This window comes from Pseudophryne corroboree, chromosome 5 (genome assembly GCF_028390025.1).
Source record: "Pseudophryne corroboree isolate aPseCor3 chromosome 5, aPseCor3.hap2, whole genome shotgun sequence".
Lineage (NCBI taxonomy): Eukaryota > Metazoa > Chordata > Amphibia > Anura > Myobatrachidae > Pseudophryne > Pseudophryne corroboree.
This window is the reverse complement of record NC_086448.1, coordinates 53,516,921-53,538,336: the sequence shown is the minus strand read 5'-3', so window position 1 is coordinate 53,538,336 and position 21,416 is coordinate 53,516,921. Positions and strand designations below refer to the sequence as shown.

Below are 21,416 nucleotides of genomic sequence, written 5' to 3'. Positions count from 1 at the left end.
ACACACACCCAGTGGCAGCAGATTTTCATACTAAGGGGTGTATTCAATAAATGTCGGAAGATGCCGTCTTGTCGGAAAGATGGCAGCTTCTGACAGAAATAGGTCGGAAGGGGTTCTGACCTATTCAATAGGGGCTGATCCACGTGCTTCTGTCGGAAATGGGGCCAAATCGACAGGGTTTGGCCCCTTTTCCGACAAACTCAATCCGACTTGAAAACAAGTCGGTTTGAGGTGAGAAGACAAGCGGTGCTGCGGGCGGCTGGGGGAGCTGAGATCGACGGCCAGCAGGGGGAGCTGGTTGAGAGGGGACATGTCTGCGGCGGGCAGTGGCGGGGAGGCGCTGCAGAGATAGAGGTGCCTGGCCGTTCCCTGGCTAGGCACCTCTCTCCCTGCAGCGTCTTCCCCCGCCGCCGCAGACATGTTCCCCCACAGCCAGCCAGCACCGACACTTATTCTCCCTCGTGGGGGTCCAGGACCCCCCTGGAGGGAGAATAAAATAGTGTGGCGCGCGTAGCGCGCCACCGTGCCCGTACCGTGGCGAGCACAGCAAGCCCGAAAGGGGCTCATTTGCGCTCGCCACACTGTCGGTAAGCCGGCGGTCGGGCTCCCGGCGCCAGTATGCTGGTCGCCGGGAGCCCAACCGCCGGCATATCGTAGTGAACCCAATGGATTTACCATTCCACATGTTTTCCACCTCTGCCGCATTTTTCACCTAGGCAAAAATCCGGCCCTGCTGTTGCATAGGGCAAATCCCCATTCGCCCTAAAAATAGCGAAAAGCTCAGTTTTTTCGCCTAGGCGAAACAAACTGAGCTAATTGCATACCCCTACTAAACTGCCTCTGTGAGGAAGTGATCAATACACCCATTTACTAAATTAATCTGTGCTGTTGTGAACATCAGATAACGTACTTTATCGGCCACAGGATTTTTTTTTAAATCAAAACTGATAGGGAGGAGCTCAAGACTAATCAAAAAAAAATCAAACCTTAAAAATGAATGCAAAAATCTGATTGGTTGCTATGGGTTACCTCACCTTTTTAACATTCAGTAGTTTTAAAAAACATCATTGATGGTGGTGTTCTAATTTTTAGTGACTGGAACTGTGACATAACCTCTTATCAGTGCACGAAAACCATCCCTGTGTCTCCTTTTCTATGGTAAATCTAGTAATATAGTTTTAGGTATTTACCCCCTGAATTTCTACTCTATGGGGTAAATTTACTAAGATGGGAGTTCTATGTAAGATGGGATGTTGCCCACAGCAACTAATCAGAATCCAGGTATTATCTTCTAGAAGGCGCTAGATAAATGAGAAGTAGAATCTGATTGGTTGCTATAGGCAACATCCCATCTTAAACAGAACTCCCATCTTAGTAAATTTACCCCTGTGGGTTATATTTACTAAGTGGCAGCTTTTCAGCTTTTGTCGGTGGTTTTGCCAGTGAGTTTTAAAAGGGCACTACTATTAAATGTATACCCAGGAGTAATTTTCATTTAATATTATTTCAATATTTTGAAATTTGGCAGTCCGCCTCTTAGTAAATATAAACCCCATATGCTGAAAGTGACAAAAATCTAGAATTTACACTGTTTCTATCCCATGAATCACATACTTTTTAAAATGATACAATGCCCTTTAAAAATTGTCAGCAAAAAAATTAAAATGTCCTATATTAAGATTTTTCGGTGTCATTTTTTTTACGATTAAAGACTAAAAATAATTTTGTTTATCCAAATTACTGTTGTTTTTGTGTTCCGCTAATGACGCATGATGATATTTATTGTAGAAGCATATTAATATAGAATGTAGGTCTCAGTTCACGCCCCAGTTCATGCAGTTAGCATACCCAGCATATAACACACCTGTGTTTTGTCGAGCCGGAGATGGACTATATGAAGAACACATTTTACACAAAAAAAAATTGCTTTATCTTACATTCCATCCGTTTCATCTCTATTTAAAGAACATTTTTGCATAATTATTCAAATCTGAAGGAAATATAAGACTAAGTTTGGCATTTCTTTCAAATGATACATGCATTAGGTTAATTCTGTCCTCGGGAGGATTTGCGTAATCACTAGAAGTTTCATGTTAGACAAAAGGTTAAAGATGGAGTTTTCCTCCGAGGCTTCCATTACTGAGGTCCACTCATGCATGCTTTATACTTGTTGACATTAGAAAGTTTGACTTACGTTCTGTTTGCCCACAATGTTATCAAATGGAAGTTCTGGGCTCCAGGATCCCTCTGTAAAAGTTGCCCCGCTGTTTCTCCTGTCCGTTGGACTGACAGATTCCTTCACTATGTCCTCAGGTAACGTTAGCAGGTTCTCCTCAGGTTGCTTTATTAAGTAGGTCTCAATGTTATGTTTTCTCAAGAATTCATTTCGTTCCTTGCCATGTCCTTCTTCTACGTTATAATCCCCATTAAGGCAGTCAAGAGAGGCTTTTGATATATGAATTCTCCTTTAAATAAAAAAAAAATATATCTATATATAAATCATGGACTTGGACAGAATCAGTGTCACTCTCCTAGCTCTGTGTATTGTATATGGCTCACAGGAATGATATCTGTACTGTATATAATTCACTAGAATTCTGTCTGCATTTCATGTAGTGTCTGCATTGTATGTAGGTCACTAGAATGCTGTCTGTGTTGATATAGGTCACTAGAATGCTGCCTTAGTTGCATATACGTCACTAAAATGCTGTTTGTACTGTATAATATGTTTCTAGAATGCTGTCTGTATTGTATATAAGACACTAGAATGCTGACTGTGTTGTAAATGGGTCAATAAAATGCTGTCTGTGTTGTTAATAGATCACTTAAATGCTATCTGTATTCTCTACAGGTCACAAGAATGTTGCCTTTTTTGCATACAGGTCACTAGAATACATTCTGTACTGTATATAGGTCACTATAATGATGTCTGTATTGTATATATGCCACTACAATGATGTCTGTATTGTATATAGGTCTCTAGAATGCTGTCTGTATTGTAGAAAAGTCACTAGGATGCTGTTTTATTATATATGTGTCACTATAATGCTTTCTATATTATAAGATACATCACTGGAATACTGTCTGTATTGTATATAAATCACTAGAGTGTGTACAAGTCTCTAGAATGTTGTCTGTATTATAAATAAATTACTAGAATACAGTATGTAGTGTATATAAGTCACTAGAATGCCGTCTATATTGTATATTGGTCATTAGAATGCTGTCTGTATTGTAAATTAGTCTCTAGAATGCTGTCTGTATTGTATATACAACACTACAATACACTCTGTACTGTATATAGGTCAGTACAATGGTGTCTGGATTGTAAATAAGTCACTAGAATGTTGTCTGAATTGTATATAGGGCACTAGAATACTCTCTGCATTGGATATGTTACTAGAATGCTGCCTACACAGGTCTTTAGAATGTAGTATGTATTGTGTATAGGTCACTAAAATGCTGAATGTACTTTGTATAGGGCACTAGAATGCTATCTGTATTGTACACAGGTCTTTAGAATGCTGTATGTATTGTGTATAGGTCACTAGAATGCTGTCCGTGCTGTATATACAGTATGTCTCTAGCATGCTGTTTGTAGTGTATGTAAGATTCTAGAATGCTATCTGTATTGTACATAACTCAATAGAGTTTTGCATATATGCTACATAGGTTCCTAGAATGTTGTCTGTTTAAATATCACTATAATAGTCTCTACATTAAATATTAGTGATTTAGTGCTAGTATTTGTTGTATTTGATTCTAGCATAAGAAAAGGCATTTTGGACCCTATTCAGGTTGGATTGCAGATTCTGCTAAAAAGCAGAATCTGCATTCGTTTCAATCGCATGCTGGGGCCCCAGCGGCTGCGATCGCAATTTAATTGCGGTCGCAGCAACTATGGACGACCCCTGCCTTCTCAGCCTGACTGCGAAAGCAAGCGCGCCTCCGCAATTTTTGTTCCTTTGGAGCGGCTGAATGTGACGTCATGCAACCGTCCTGAAAATGGCGCAGACCCGCCCCCATTTGCAGTGTTGGACCCTCGCAATGCAGCGTCGCCACCTCGCGAACGCCTTTGCCTGTTAATCAGGCAGAGGCGTCCGCAGCCAATGCGCTCCTATCTGGGCACACGTGCAGGATGAGACCTGTGCATTGGCTCCGGCAGAAGTGAACTGCGGTCGCATCGCACCTGAATTACCCCCTTTATATTTAATTTGTTAGAATACAGGTAACCAATGGAGGGACTGACAGAGCGAAGCAGCAGACGATGTTCAGCCTCTCAGCTGCATTGAAAATGGATTGTAGTGGTGAGAGTTTGTTTGACGAAGATCAGTAAGGAGAGAGTGTCTTGTGTAAGATGTATTCTGAACATGTTTTGTAGATATATGCAACAGGATATGGAAACAGACTGAACGCGGGAATCAAAGGACAGTCCAGAGTCAAAGATGACACCTACTGTAGGCTGCGAGCTTATGGGGTGGAGTTGTTTGCCGTGTCATCAAAAGTTATAGAGATATCAGTCTGGTTACTACTACTTTGAGGTGGCGAGATGACATCCAAGATGAAATAGCAGACAGACATTTGGGGCGGGAAGTACTAAAGGAAAAATGCGGCAAAACCCCCGAAAACGGGGGTTTTACCGCATTTTCAAATGTACTAAGACCCTACCGCCAGTATTTCGCCGTCCAGGGTATCGCCATCTCTGGATGGCGATACCCTATAGAAGCCTATGGGCTTCTTATCGCCGACCGCCGCAACCCGCCGCCCCCGACCCCCCTCCCCCCGGCATACCTTCCTCCAGGCAGCCCTGGTCCCAGAAGGTAATCTCCTCCTCCCCCTAGCAACGCCGCCGGAGGTCCTTTCGGCTGCAGGGAGGGGGGGTGACGGCGCCAGGGGCAGGCTGCTGCTGCTTCCCGGCGTGGGAGAAGTGTGGAGACCCCCCTGGGAGGTGACGGAGACCCCCCGCAGACCACCTCACAGGTATTGCGGGGAGCCTCCGTCACCGCATTGCGATATTGACCGCATATGTTAGTACATATGCGATCAACATCGCTGCGGTAGGTGGCGAGGGGCGGCGATGTATCTTAATACATCCCACCCTTGGTGACACGGACCAATACAGATGGTGACAAATCTGGGGAGGATAGGTAGATCTGAGTATCAGCCATATACAGATGATACTGAAATCCGAAAGAGCTGATTATTTTGCCAAGAGAGGTGATATAGACTGAGAAAAGCAGAGGACCTAGGACTGTGCCTTGCGGTACTCCAACTGATGGGGGGAGCAATGAGGACGTAGATTCAGAGAAGCGGACACTGAAAGAGCAATTTGATAAGTAGGATGAGAACAAGGATAGAGATGTGTCCTGAAGGCCTGGGGATGGTAGTGTTTGTATGAGAAGAGAGTGGTCATCGCGCACCGCACAGTAAAGGACCTCTCCACGAAGGCAAACTAGACGCGTACGCGTCTAGTTTCCCTTCACAGCGGCGGGCAGCGGGGGGCACAGCAGCAGCGGATCTTGCCCTGGTGCGGCGCCCTCCGGATGGCGCCCTGCGCCCTCCGGGAGGCGGCGCCCCGGGCAAAAGTCCTGCTTGCCCGTGGCAAGATCCGCTACTGCCAGCCCTTGTATGAAAAAATGGATGAACAGGAGAATGTATAGATGGAAAAACAGAAGAATGGATAAATGAATGGAGGGATGGATGGATAACAAGAAGACCTGCAATCACAGATATTTTTCAAGTAATTTATTGTCACCGGGGAATTAATATTTCAGTCTTTGGTGAAAATAAATGACTTGATTAATCCTGGCCTCTTCTTTATCTACTATCTGTATACAAATAAAATGTTATGCAACAGTTTGGACACCGATCTACTATATCTATCTGTCTATCTATCTATCTATCTAATACCTACCTAATATCCAGTGCTTAAAATGGTCCTGGAGAAGTGGTGGAACTCCCCCCCCCCTCCCCCCCCAGCCATAAAGACATTCTGCGCGCCGTAGGCACGTGCCGCAACAAAAGGGTTGTGGTCTCAAAACAGAAAGGGGCGTGGTCACTCAACATGACCACAGCAGTAGCATCCCTTATACAATGCCCTCAGTAGTAGTGTCCCTTATGCAATGCCCACTGTAGTGGTAGTGCCCGCAGTTGTAGTGCCCCTTATGTAAAGCTCATAGTATTGGTGCCCCGTATACAGTGCCCCCAGTAGTAGTGCCCCTTATGTCTCCAGGAGTGATGCCCCTTATTAAGTGCCCCCTACGCAATGCCCTCATTAGTAGTTCCCCAAGTAGATATGCCCCCAGTGGTAATGCCCCATGTAGTTTTGCCCCCAGTAGTAATGCCCCCGTAGTTATGCCCCCTATAGAGATGCCCCCAGTAGAGATGACCCCTGTAGTTATGCCCCCTGTACTTATGCCCCAGTACAGATGCCCCCAGTAGAAGCTGCCCCCAGTACAGATGACCCCTGTAGTTTTGTCCCCCAGTACAGGTGCCCCCTGTAGTTGTGCCCCAGTATAGATGCCCCCTAGTAGAAGCTGCTCCCAGTACAGTTGCCCCCTGTAGTTATGCCCATGTAGTTATGCCCCAGTATAGATGTCCCCAGTACAGTTGGCCCCAGTAGTTATTCCCCAGTATAGATGCCCCCCAGTAGAAGCTGTCCTCAGTATAGATCATGCCCCCAGTAGAATATGCCCCCTAGTAGCGCGCTTCATACACAAAAAAAAAACCCACAATATTCACCAGCCCCGCTCCTGCTTCCAGACCGCTGACCTCCACCTGGCCGCCCGCTCCTCAGAACTATGGGAGAGACGTCATGACGTCTCTCCATAGCGCTGCACAGCCGGTAGCCGGAGCTCAGGATTGAGCTCCGGCTGTCACTGAGGGGAAGGTGCCGACGACCGCTGGTAACAGAACCTCAGCGAGCGCCCGGCATCCCCATGCTGCTCCGGGCTCACATCCTGGGTTAGGTGAGCCGGAAGAAGTGGAACTGCGTTCCGTCTCCAATTGGAACTGACGGAACGCAGTTCCGCCCCGTTCCGGCTCACTTTAACCTCTGCTAACATCTATCTATCTATCTATCTATCTATCTATCTATCTATCTATCTATCTATCTATCTAATACCTACCTAATATCTATCTATCTATCTATCTATCTATCTATCTATCTATCTATCTATCTATCTGTCTATCTCATATGTAGCTATCTACAGCAATGGCAAACGCAGGATTTCTAGAGGGGGTTTCCAAATGACATCCACAATTTCTCACTCTGCGGAACATTGGAGCAAGTGCTGGAGTCTGGGGAAGCGGAATAAGAACCTAGTAATGACCCTGGACATTAATGTAAATATTGGTCTTTTTATACACTGGATAGTGTACCAATACAGTATTAATAATTAACACTATAGATCGTCTCTAGTATAGGCTGTATCAAACATATTTAACTAATATAAATAAGTGGTCAGGAATAGGTTAAACATACTACAAACGTACTGCACTTTCTAAGCACACCTTCTCCTATCTCATGGTAAGGCTCCTGTCTCTTCTTCCTGGTAGCTATTCTCTGGTCAAGTGCACTGATTGAGGACTTAGAGCCACACACACAGAAGAAGCTGCTACCACTGGGCATGTGCAGCAGCTCTGCTCAGACCATACACTGCATGATGTGACGGCGGCTCTAGTAATCTTATTATATACTATTGCTATTGTTGTCATCATTTGAGCCACTTGCCAAGAGGAGTCGGGTTGCACGGCGATAAACTACCAGGTAATCAGCTCCTAACTGTCATGTTACAGGCTGTGTTTGAAAAATGACAGTTGGGCCTAAGTTTCATATCAACAAGACAAACATACATAATAGATGATAGACTGCTGCAATTATCTCTTACCCTGGAATTCCACCTGATTCCAGTTTGTTTGCAATATCCACATCCCACGACCACACATCAAATTGCCATTTCCTGAGTCCCAACACGCCACACAAGACAGAACCAGAGTGAATTCCTATCCTCATGTCAATATCATGCTTGGTTCTCGATCTTACATACCTGCAAATCAAGCAGGGATCAGGGAAGATGATAACAGCATTGAAAAACAATTACATAAACGGTGTATACATTTTATTAATGATGATTTATAAAGCGTCAGATTGCATGGCCGGACACTGCGGAAATTTTTTTTATAATGCTCTTTATATAACATAGAAACAGACACAATAATAGTTTTTTAAAAACTTAAAATTGTAAACTTCAGTTATATTTAATTAAAAAGTTCAATAAACCTTAGTAGCCTTTACAAGTGTAAATGTCATAAACAGGAAGAATAACATATAAAAAGCAATTTATATGCAACATGACTGTTCTGTTTAATATTAGATGTGCAGATATCTAAAATATGATTGCTATACACTAAAGAATATTATTTAGGCATTTCATCTCTTATCCAGAATGCTTGGGGTGTTGCTTAATATTAAGCACCTTTCCAAAAATGTACTGAACTACATGTAGAAATTGCCCCCCCCCAACTCGGCATCCCCCCCATTGCAATGCTCCTCACAGTGACTGTAGCAGGCACCTATGAGTGATCCTGTTTTATTTATTATTTTCATTTTAGTTTTTGGAAATTTATAAGTCAAAGGTTTAAATGGATTCAGCATGACATCCCGGTTGTCGGGATGCCGGCGGTCACATGACCGACATCGACACCCCGACCTTGAAGATCTCGACGTCGGAGGGGGTATTTTTCAGTCTGTACACATATAATCAGTGTTTTTTTCCTTAACAAAAAAAAAAATAAAAAATAGAAAAATACATAAAAAAACAAGAATTAAATAAATATTGCAATTAATTAGCTTTAAACACATTTGAAAAAAAAAATAATAAAAAAATTAAAACTAGCAAAGTCTGCATAAAACATTCACCCAGCCCTGACATGTCTGCTCTTTTCCCTCCAAAAGATGAGTTTTTGACATCATAATCAGAGTTCCTCCGCCAGCAGGGATGTTTTTTGTAGACACCAATAATAAAGTAGGTCCCTTTCAGAAAGAAAGCATTAGGGCTTAATGTTACATTTTTTTCCATGTACAGTATGGTCGGTTCTTTCTATGTGCAAGTGGCAACTGCGCAGTGCATTTGTTGCGTCTGTACACCAACGGTTTTCTTTGGAATCTTTAAAGAAAAACAAATTCCCCATTTCTCCCTCTGAGGTTCTCTTCCTTCTCTCTTACCCTCCACCGTGCAGAGCCATAGGAATCACAAGGATCACTCACACTCAAATCTTCACCTCCTCTCTGGCCCATCACAGCTCTGTCTCTGCCTCCTTTCTGATCCCCACTGACACCCCCACTCACTTACCCCGCTACCCCTAACCTAAAACTAAACCTAACAACCTAGCTCTAATACTCTAACCCCTAACCCTCTAACACACTAGCCCTAATACTCTAACCCCTAACCCTCTACCACCCTAGCCTTAATACTCTAACCCCTAACCCTCTAACACCCTTGCGCTAATACTGTAACCCCTAACCCTCTAACATCCTAGCCCTTATACTCTAACCCCTAGCCCTCTATCACACTAGCCCTAATACTCTAACCGCTAACCCTCTAACAACTTAGCCCTAATACTCTAACCCCTAACCCTCTAACATCCTAGCCCTAATACTCTAACCCAAAACCCTCTAACATCCTAGCCCTAATACTCTAACCCCTAGCCCTAAAGGGCAGACTGGCTGGCCCATATGGTTTTTATCTGCCGTAAAATTATATGTTCATATGTACATCTACAGTAACTGTCTAACATCTATCTATCTATCTATCTATCTATCTATCTATCTATCTATATATCATCTATATATAGCTCATTATCTATCTATCTATCTATCTATCTATCTATCTATCGCTTATCAATCAATCAATCAATCAATCAATCAATCTCTTATCTATTTATTTATCTATCTATAATATCTATCTATCTCATATCAATCAATCAATCGATCTATCTATCTATCTATCTATCTAATATCTATAATTAATACAATAATAATAATAATAATAATAATTATAATAATAATAATAATAATAATAATAATTATCATTATAATTATTATTATTATTATTATTATAATACCAACAACACAAACACAGTTACTGTAGGTTTAAGGATTTTTTGGTTAGTTGATGACTTCACAAAAGAGTAATTAAGGTAAAACCTGGCCACCTTAGTAACAAAGGGACACCATGATCTGCTAAATTATTAACATGAAGCAGGTAACTGAAGACAATGTAACCGGTGTGTGGGGGCGACGTGTTTCCCAACTTGGTAACTGTAAGCTATGACAACAAAGGCAGCCTCACACACAGCAAGAATGGAATGATGACTTACCTAATCGTTTTGATCATGCTGAGTCCCATCTCTACACAACAATGAGCATGGTCCTGCCGGGGCTCAGGAAGGCCGGACACACAGTAGTAGCAATCCCCCAGGATCTTAATTCTAAGGCAGTGATGTTCCTAAAAATAGATGGTAAAATAAAGATGGAGACTACATTGCAAAAAGTGTTTCATAAATAGATGAAAGAATACAGGATCTGCAGTATCACCTATGAACGCAATTAGGTACATGTTATGTCAGTGCTAAACAATATTCTGCTCACTACATCATGTGGCATTTGACTGTGGTTGCCATGGTAGTCATATGACACAGTAAAAACTGCAGGATTGGAAATTATTAATTGAAGCCTAAAGAAACAAACCAAGTAAATACATTTAGGGGCAAATTAAGTAAGGATTGCAAAAATTACGAATTAGCAAAAATTGCGAGCAAAAGCAAAATTGCGAAAGCACGCCCAAACGGAAAAACTGCAACACTAATTTAATTTAACAATAAGAAGGTGGCCTTGTGAAATGTGCAAATATTGCGAAAACCATCCTAATAATCGCAATTTTTGTGTACATATTACAAATGTACGCAATTTTTGCATCCATGTTTCTGATGTTGCATTTTTTGCTAACAGTGTTTTTCCCTTAAAAATTGCACAATCTACTTTCCTGCACCCAAATTAAAGAAACTACTCAACAATTGTAAATCAATTCAATCATCACTTAATTGGTCAAATGATCTTGTGGTATTTTAGCAATTATTATCTTAAAGACACCATAGTGTTTTTCTTCAAACATTGACTAATGCCCATAACTGTGTTCAAATATATTCAATGAGAGAGAGAGTGTGAATTCTAAACCCTACACAACAGCAAATATTGGTATATGTTTTGACAAACACACTTTTTTTGGAGTCAAAATATTTTAATTCAGAAACAACAGTAACATTTTTATTTTTTAAAAAAAGTGTGTTTTTGATTGTGAAGTGGTCAAACATTACATATTATTGTTTCTTTGCTTCTATTTACATACCTTACTTTAAGAAATTATGTGTAAATACTTGTTTCAATAAGTATACAAATGGAGCAGAATTTGCAAAACTTGAAAATAAAAAGATGGTGTTGCTATTCTTCAACATATGTTTATGTGTGTAGCGCACATATAAAATGTAAAAAATAAAAATAAATGTATGTGGGTATGTTTTGTTTAAGAAAAAAATGTTGGTTGTTTTAAAAAAAATACAAAAATGTTAGGAAGCTAAATGTCATTCAGCAGATACTACTAAGCAAAATGCTTTTAAAGGTTATTTTACATTTGCTTCTATCAAATAGTGTGGTTGTCAAACCTCGATTGTTAGTAAGTGTAAACACAAATCGGTTAGTAACATATATTTTCACAATCAACATGTGTTACAGAGTTAAACAATACCTTACGTTTCTTAGGGGCCCTACACACTCGGCGATGCGCCGCCGAGGTGCCCGACGGCCGATACGGCCGACGAGCAACCCGGCGGCGGGGGGCAGTGACGGGGGGAGTGAAGTTTCTTCACTCCCCCCGTCACCCAGCTGCATTGAAGTGCAGGCAAATATGGACGAGATCGTCCATATTGGCCTGCATGCACAGCCGACGGGAGATCAGCGATGAACGAGCGCGGGGCCGCGCATCGTTCATCGCTGGAGTCTCCACACTGAAAGATATGAACGAGTTCTCGTTCATTTATGAACGAGATCGTTCATATCTTTCAGAATATCGGCATGTGTGTAGGGCCTATAAGTTCCAATATAGCTGATTGAATTGATTTGTGGTCTGAGATGTGAGCTTCTTCAGCTGGATGTAATGAAGCAATGATTGCAGTATACATGCAGTCTACAACTGAGGTCAGCTTGTGCAATTTTTAAGGTAGACCTGTAGTCACTCAGAAACTGCACATCAGAAATGTGCGATCTGTTGTAAAAATTGTGAATGCACCGCCCACCGCCCATCAGCATACGTCAACAACACGCCCCGCAACACGCCTTTGATCGTAGTTTTTGCGAGTCCAGACCTTTAGTACGCCCCCTACACGCCTACTTTTCGTAGTGCATACGCAGTTTTTGCTAAGTCTCAGAAATTGGTTTATTTTTCTCAGTTTTTGCTATTTAAATTGCAGAATTTGCGGTTTTTGCTTTTTTTTGTGCTAATTTTGCTGATTTGCGATCCTTGCTGAATTAGGCCCTTAATTACCAAGCTAAAAACTAAACAAAAAACACCTAATTTAAAAGGGGATCTGATCAAGATTAAGAGGTTTTAATGGATGCTTCAGTCTGTGTCATAAAAACATTAACCCTTTCATATATAGAGGCCACTACAGTGGACAACTGTTTTTAAGTAATCTCCTATAGAAACTCTGTTTTGACATCTCTAGTGCACGATGTCCTCTTCTTTGGACCTCTACCAAACTTAGAAGGTATGTCACCTAGTTTCAGCTTTTCATTTCTACAAAATTGAAAAGGTCAAAATAAAATGTCTGAGAAAAGTTCACCAGCACCGAGCACTTCAGGGATTTCTGTAAAATATTTTTAATCGAATACAGCAAGGCAGAGAAAAATAAATAAATCTTAGAGGCATAATATAGTAGATGTTTTCATCAAATAAGCCATTTTTTTTCACAGTTAATGTAAAATCATATGTCCACTTCAGTGGACATCATGCCATATGTAAGGCTGATCCTGGCATATAAACCTAACCTAAATATCTTCCTCATATAATAGCCACATGCGCCAGTTCTGACAGCCAATAGCCTTATATGTATCATTATATGTTATTTTAACTTTTTTAAATTGCAAAAGATTTCAAATTACTATCATTAGAAGCAGCTGTGGTAGTCATGGTGGATGCTTTATTAGTATTGTTTTTATATACTCCAGACATCAAGATCATCTAGAAACAGGGAAAGATACAGAGTAGTATAAAACACACACATGAGGGTAGTGGATTTCATGGGTCAGTGTGTGGCAATGTGGCCCTGAAGACCAGGGATGGAATGGGGTTCCGAATTGGCAGCGGGCATTTGTGAACGCACACGCCTTCGTGCACGTAATGGGGGGCGCGTGCACGTCACATGACGCATGGTGGCGTGCTGTGAGTCAGAGGGGCGTGGACTCGCGGTACGCCTCCATTTCCATGGAGACGCTTGCTTCGGGCGGTTGCGCGCCGCGAGTGTGAAGAGAGTGGAAACACACTGTGATGACACTTGCAACATAATATTAAAAATCCTTGTGTCTCCTCATTCCCATGATTAATTTAAGACAGTAGATGTTGTCCCCGATGCTGTTGGGGTTTTACTCTCTCTTACAGTCTTCCCTCCTGCCTCTTTTCCAACATATCTCTCTTCAGTACTCCCTCTGATTTTTCTTCTTCTCTTTATCCCCTCTTACTCCAGCTCTTTCTTCTCCCTCATTTGTCTATTTCTCTAACCAGCATCTGATGTTTTTTATTATATTGTTTAGCCTTAGGATTACATTTTTTTTCTTTTCAATACTATAGAATTTTTTCTCTAGTACAGAGTACGGAGTATTTTTCGCAAATTTACAGTATTTTCTTTTCTTTTCTGTATGTGGCCTGTGTATCACTGTGTGCCTTTTTAACTTATTCTACATGTTTGGTTATGGATAATGTTGGGTGATTATCAGCAGTGTTTTATCATGGGGTGATATGTGATGAGTAAGTATGAGGAAATAACAGAAGTATCTGGAGACAGTAGATGTGTCATGTTGGAACTCTCTGGAAGTGACACCACTGACATTGTGATCAAGGTTCAGAACAACTGTTATTACATTAAAACATGTAGATTTTTTTTTCATTCTTCACTCTCAACAACAATTTCCTAAAACTAGGATTGTCCTAAAACTAGGATTCATTTTCTGTAGGGATGAGCGGGTTCGGCTCCCTCAAAACCAAACCTGCCTGATCTTGAGGATCCGAGCCCAGATCCGAGTCTGGCTCGGTTTTGCGTGCCAAACTTGGATCCGAAAATGAGGCAAAATGTCGTCATCCCGCTGTCGTATCTCACGGGTTTTGGATTCTATATATAGTTCCGGTGATCAACGCCATCTTCACTCTGGACTTGGAGAGTGCACAGTAAGGACGTGTTCCTTCTGTGCTGTGTGCTGCTAGGAAAGGAGTAAGCAGGGAGAGTGCAAAGTGGGGCAGGAGAGAGCACAGGGGGGCAGGAGAGAGCAAAGGGGGGCAGAAAATAGCAGATGGGGCAGGAGAGAGCAGAGGGGTTGTTTTGCAGAAGAGTTGAGTTGGGTGTGCTGTCACTGTGTTAGGGCTCTGCATAGTAGCATACTGTGGCTGTGTATGTATAGGACCAGGTGTTCTCTGTCTATAACGGGCTGTGTACTGCCGTACACTACTGCTAAATATCCTCTGTGTGTGATCCAAAGCAAAAAATATATTTCTATTGGTGCGTCACTCTAACTACTATTACAGCGGCTGCGGTACACTACTGCTATATATCCCATGTGTGTGATCCAGAGCAAAACATATATTTCTATTGGTGCGTCACTCAGTGACGACTACCAGTACTGCTGTATGCTACTGCTATATATCCTCTGGGTGTGATCCAAAGCAAAAAATATATTTATATTGGTGCGTCACTGACTACTAGTACTGCGGCTGCCATACACTACTGCTATATATCTGTGTGTGATCCAAAGCAAGAAATATATTGCTATTGGTGCGTCACTCTGACTACTAGTAGAGCGGCTGCCGTACACTACTGCTATATATCCTCTGTGTGTGATCCAGAGCAAAAAAATATATATCTATTGGTGCATCACTCAGTGACAACTACCAGTACTGCTGTACACTACTGCTATATATCCTCTGTGTGTGATCCAAAGTAAAAAATATATTTCTATTGGTGTGTCACTCTGATTACTAGTACAGCGGCTGCTGTACACTACTGCTATATATTCTTTGTGTGTGATCCAGAGCAAAAAATATATTTCTATTGGTGCTTTACTCAGTGACGACTAGTACTGCAGATGCCGTACACTACTGCTATATATAATCTGTGTGTGATCCAGAGCAAAAAATATATTTCTATTGGTGCATCACTCTGACTACTAGTACTGCGGCTGCCGTACATTACTGCTATATATCCTCTGTGTGTGATCCAAAGTAAAAAATATATTTCTATTGGGGTGTCACTTTGACTACTACTACTGCGGCTGCCATACTCTACTGCTATATGTCCTCTGTGTGTGAGATCCAAAGCAAAAAAAAATATTTCTATTGGTGCGTCACTCTGACTACTAGTACAGCGGCTGCCGTACACTACTGCTATTTATCCTCTGTGCGTGATCCAGAGCAAAAAAAAATATTTCTATTGGTGCTTCACTCAGCGACGACTAGTACTGCGGCTGCAGTACACTACTGCTATATATCAGTGTGTGATCCAAAGCCAAAAAAGGGGTGATCTGTCCATACGTCCAGGTGCTCCGCCCCAGTGTAAAATTAAAATGATAAAAGCTAAAAACAAAAAGCCTAAAATTATAATTATAAAAAAACTATTTTTTGGTTTGTGCTGTACCCCAGTGTACTATACAATTTTTATTCTATTTTCATAAGTACTGTGACACTGCCGGTCAGACCGCAGTATATTATTCCCAACTCATAAACGCCTTGTGCGACGCTGTCGGTGTAGTCAATCACAGTGTGTAATTATTATATACATTTCTGATTCATTTGTGCGACACTGCAATCGCCGGTGTGTGGTATAAAAAATACTTCTACATATTTTTTACCTATTTGCGCGACACTGTAACCGCAGTGTGTGATATAAAAAATAATATATATATTTTGATTGAAATTAATATTTTGTGCTGTGTTATCCCAGTATACATCCAGGGACTGAAGCTGCTTCGTCCATCTAGGGGTGTTCTGTCAGTCCACCCAAAATAAAAGATATCTTTATTTTTAATATTTTGTGCTGTATCCTCTCAGAACACATCCAGGCGTGCTCCGTCCGGTATCTGTACCTCATATTCTTATAATAACTTATTGTCCTATTTTCGTAACTCTTCTTATCACCACCTTGTAATTAATTTAAATTAATATTGTTAATAATAATTATAAATGAGATAAATTTAAATTAAATTAATATAAACTCTCCACACTCATATAGTGAACTTTCTGCATATTGAAGATATATTTGAGGAAATGAAGAATTGGATTCTAAATAAATAAAATAAAATGAAATAAAAATAAATTAAATTAATTAAATCTGAAATATTGTCTTTTTTTATTCTTCTTTGCCTTAATCATCTTTTTGTGAACTGAAATCTTGAGCCTTTCCTAATGCATCTTTTGCTTGCCTAATACTAAAATAATACTAATACTTAAATATTACTTTTTTTTTTATATTTTGTCCTCCCAGTATATTCATCCAAGGGCTGCTGCTGCTCTGTCCAGCTACCTCGGTGCAACTTTTTGGCCTAAACTGGATAAAAACAATATTCTGAGCTGTGAAGTGTTCCGAATCATCTGGAAATGAGTGGAAATTAATGTTATTGAGGTTAATAATACTGTAGGAACAAAAACACCCCCAAATTCTGTTATTTTAGCTGTTTTGTGATTTTTAAAAAAACAATACAGACCCAAAACCAAATCCAAAACCCGCAAGGGTGGTTTTGACAAAGCCAATCCAGATCCAAAACACGAAAGAGATCCAGATCCAAAACCAAAACCCCAAAAATGGCCCGGTGCACACCCCTAATATTTTGGAAGTTTATGGGAGAGGGAAATCAACACCAGATCATCGTGTTTAAGATAGTCCACAACTTTAGTGCTGTTGACCATTGCAAAGGGTGCAATGGACAGCTTGAATAAGAAAAAGAAAAAACACGATCTATATAAAGTATATCAAAATATGTATATTGCTAGAAAATAAAGTAATTGTCATTAGTTTAATATTGTTCTGTACAAAGCAAATTATTGCCAATAATTAAATAATATATACCTTTAACAGAAATGCTGTTAAAAAGAAATATGATACTCATTTATAAATTAATCTTGAGTCCCAAAGGTGATTGCCACATTTGATCGTCATCGAAAAAGGTTAAAAACCTCTGCGATACATAATTAGTGAGTCATGGGGTAGAAAATAACTCACATTGTAGATGGGGAAAAAAAGAGTTTCTGATAGAATCTTAACTTTATATGTATTACAGAAAATTTCTGCTGTAACTGAATATAAAACCCTGTAGCATGAATTCCCAGGCGTTGCAAACAGTACACGGTTAGGTATTCCAGTATCTTTCAGTAAACACACCATTTCAGGAACACAATTCATAAACAGTAATGTTCATAAAATTTCTATAGATTGTAAGCTTGCGAGCAGGGCCTTCCTACCTCTGTGGCTGTTATCACCAAGTTTGTTATTGTTATTTCAAAATGTAAAGTGCAACGGAATTTGCTGCGCTATATAAGAAACTGTTAATAAATAAATTAAATAAAATATCAACAAAAAATTATAATATGGGTACCCTAAACATTCTATTTAAGGTTTAAACCATGTGTAAAAAACGTCATCCTCAAACGCACACTTGATAATCACATATAGAAAATGCCTAAGAAGTGCAGACTGTCTTGTTTTAGTAATTTAAGAAACAGCTTATTTCTATTATATCATAGCACATACTAATAAAATGCAATATCACTACCTCCATATTTTACTAAGCTTTATATTCTTCTGTAAGATCTCAGTGATGAGGTAGAGGAAGTGAATATAAAAATGTTCCAAGTCTAGTTCTGTGCTGTCTGTCCTGGAGCACGGTGGTGCAGGAGATGAACTTACCATCCAGTGACTGGTGGCCCTTCACGTGTCTGCTGAATGATGTAAAGGATAGGATCTGCATAATGGCCCACGGACTAGTGATGGGGACTATATAGTCCACCTCTGCTGCTGGTTCAGTGGCAAATTACAATCCCCAGTCTGAAGCCTTACTGATGCTTCTTTAGGTGTCAAGTGTGGAAGAATTAATAACAGAGCCTATAGCATTCTAATCAGCCGCCCATTCTACTGGGAGATAAGTTAGAAAAAAGTAGAACGAAAATACACACCTACCTGCCACACAGAGTGTACACCCATTCAAGATCTCCCTAGGTGGCATTATCACTTGAGTACTAGGCTGGCAGCCATCACAAAATCAATTCTCTACTTTGTTTCAGGTTGAGTTTGGTTGGGGCACCAGTGCTGGGCTATTGCTTAACAAACAGTCCCAATCAGCTATATGAGGGACAGGTCCATATTGGTCCCACACTGTATTAAATGCAGCTGTGAAACTTTGGTTGTATATTGCACTGCTCCAGGAGACAGGATACATTTTCATATAAGCCTGGTCAACACTAGTAAGAGTCTTCTCTGCGAAATATTAATTAACCTGAGCAGAAAACGTGAACAGGGGACAGTTGGCATGATGGCAGGGTAGAGAGAGTTCTCCTATGCCTAAGTCTCTATTGGCTGGTCTCCCTCAGTCACTCACACATCTGTTGTACTTTCCAACATACATTTTCTGCGGAGAGACCTTCCCACCTGCTTTATTGCCTGAAGATCATAACGGAGAGCAGGGTTGACAGGAACGTGATATCAAGAAGGAAAAGCAAGTATTTCCAGCCAAAACACACAACACTACCAGAATTATCCCTCATCAATCTATTAATAATCCCTAGCAGATGGGCATATTGGCATCACAGGTTTGCAAACTGGTTCCATGGCAACAGTCTGTTTCTCGCTCTAGCTCTTGCTCATCACCAGTTATACTTTTACATCCTACAATGATCACTGTTCTTACCAAATAATAAGAGAACATGCAAGTTGCTAAGACAAACTCTACAATATACAGTCAAGAATGGTGGACTTAACCGGTTCACGTTGATAAAAAAAAATATAACATCTCTGAAAATAAAGACCTTTAACATGGAGACACAATGAAGTAATAATCTCATGACCCAGCATTTCTACAGTATAACGTTTTGGTGAATCCATGACCAAATTAGCCCCCAAGAATTTATTGCCGCACAGTAAATTGGGGTTCTCTATTCTCAATCTAAAACACGACACTGTTGCACGTAGAGATCTGCTCTTCAGTTTTCCAGAAATATGAACACATCTGAACTTTGGGGTTCCAAGTGGAACTGAGTCCTGGCTCAGATCTGTTGTCAGCTTGGAACTCAGAATTAAAAACTGAACTCTGGTTTTGGATTGCATGTAAACAGGTCCAAATGACATGATTTTAGCTGTTTTTATCAATTTCTATATATTTTTTTTAAATCAATGTTTATTGATTTTTATTGATTTTAAAGGAATAAAAAAGTGAACCAAAACCCGAATCCAAACACTTGAGGATGACTTGGACAAAACCAAAACACAATGATGAATTAGAATCAAAACGAAAACACCGCTCTAGTTGCATGTCAGAATTATAATAAAGAAATGATATTTCTCCAATGTGTCTTCTGCTTCCCAGACCATTACATGATAATGTTTGTAAAATAGAAACAAGTCCGTGATCACATATTGGGGGTAATTCCAAGTTGATCACAGCAGGAATTTTGTTAGCAGTTGGGCAAAACCATGTGTACTGCAGGGGAGGCAGATATAACATGTGCAGAGAGAGATAGATTTGGGTGTGGTGAGTTAAATCTGCAATCTAAATTGCAGTGTAAAAATAAAGCAGCCAGTATTTACCCTACACAGAAACAAAATAACCCACCCAAATCTAACTCTCTCTGCAAATGTTATATCTGCCCCCCTGCAGTGCACATGGTTTTGCCCAACTGCTAAAAAATGTCCTGCTGCGATCAACTTGGAATTACCCCCATTGTACAGTGATGGATTAATTTCAGCTGTGACTGATCAAGCTAACGATGCAATGGCAGAGAGATAAATTATGTATTTCTCTGCAAACGCTGAAGACACCGGCAAGTCGGATTCTGCCATGATACAAACAAACTGACTAAAAAGATACACAATGTGAACAAAGCCATTAGTATAATTGTTTGTTTTGCGGAAAACAAACTTATTTCACTAAAACGGAATCATAATTAGAAAAGCTTCATTAATAATACCATAAAAATACATTGCTTTTTGCTTTGCCTCTTCAGTTTCTCGGATACCATTTGTTTTTGAAAGGAGAGTAATTTTCAGGCAATTAAAAAAAAAGAAAAGAAAAGAGAAAACACATTCAAATTTATATTTTTCATTATAAGTCTTTTGTTCTGCTCATAAGTTATAAAAAAGACTGAATTTTTTTTATAGAAGTGGTCACACTTACAGTATTTTATTTGATGTATCAAAAGGACACTATACAGAATTATTTCTTCTAAATACAAACAGTTAGTTTATAGAGATGAAAATGCTGTTTTCCGACATCATAAGCCTATTTATATTTTATTGGCACACGCAAAAATTAACTCCTAGTGATTGGTTTAGACTGCTGTGATAGAAATTTTCGGATAGTGGCGCTTGGTACACTGGAGTGGTTATTGGTAAATGTAGACTAAGGGGGGAATTCGATCAGCCCCGAAAATAGGGCTGAAATCAGGGATTTTATTTTTCCTGCATCGGGCAGGTGAAAAAAAATCCCTGATCAGTGCCGGCATTCGGGACTATTTGGTTAGCTCCCGGGGGGTCAATTAGCCGTAGTAATTTACAGCGGCTGATTGAATTCCCCCCTAAGGTTGCAAATGAACCTTATATTGCACCCCTCCCTCCAAAAAAAGGGCTGAATGCGGTTAAAATGTGAATTTACCGCAAATCACAAAACAAACCTATTCAATTGTCAGCAAGAATGGATTTGCAATGTTACCACAAATTTCAGTTCACCACCTCTGCGCAGGTTTTAAACTTGGGGAAAATCCCTATTTTAAGTTGAAAATGTAGGTATTTGGTTCAGACCCCCCCGGTACACCCCCCTGAATGACTAATTAGGCACTTAGAAGTTTTTTTATTATTTTTAATTGGCCAATAATGACATTTTATTTTTAGGGTGA

General features: G+C 40.3%; 1 protein-coding gene across 2 annotated transcripts in view; it reads right to left on the bottom strand.

Moving 5' to 3' along the window:
- ADCY8 (adenylate cyclase 8) overlaps positions 1-21,416 on the bottom strand; it is a 367,020-nt gene that overhangs the window by 162,765 nt on the left and 182,839 nt on the right. For both annotated transcript variants that reach the window (XM_063921272.1, XM_063921273.1), the window contains exons 5-7: positions 10,381-10,508; positions 7,890-8,048; positions 2,195-2,465 (exon numbers count right to left, since the gene is read on the bottom strand). In XM_063921272.1, coding sequence (XP_063777342.1) covers positions 2,195-2,465; positions 7,890-8,048; positions 10,381-10,508 — 558 coding nt within the window. The remainder of the gene's footprint in view (positions 1-2,194; positions 2,466-7,889; positions 8,049-10,380; positions 10,509-21,416) is intronic.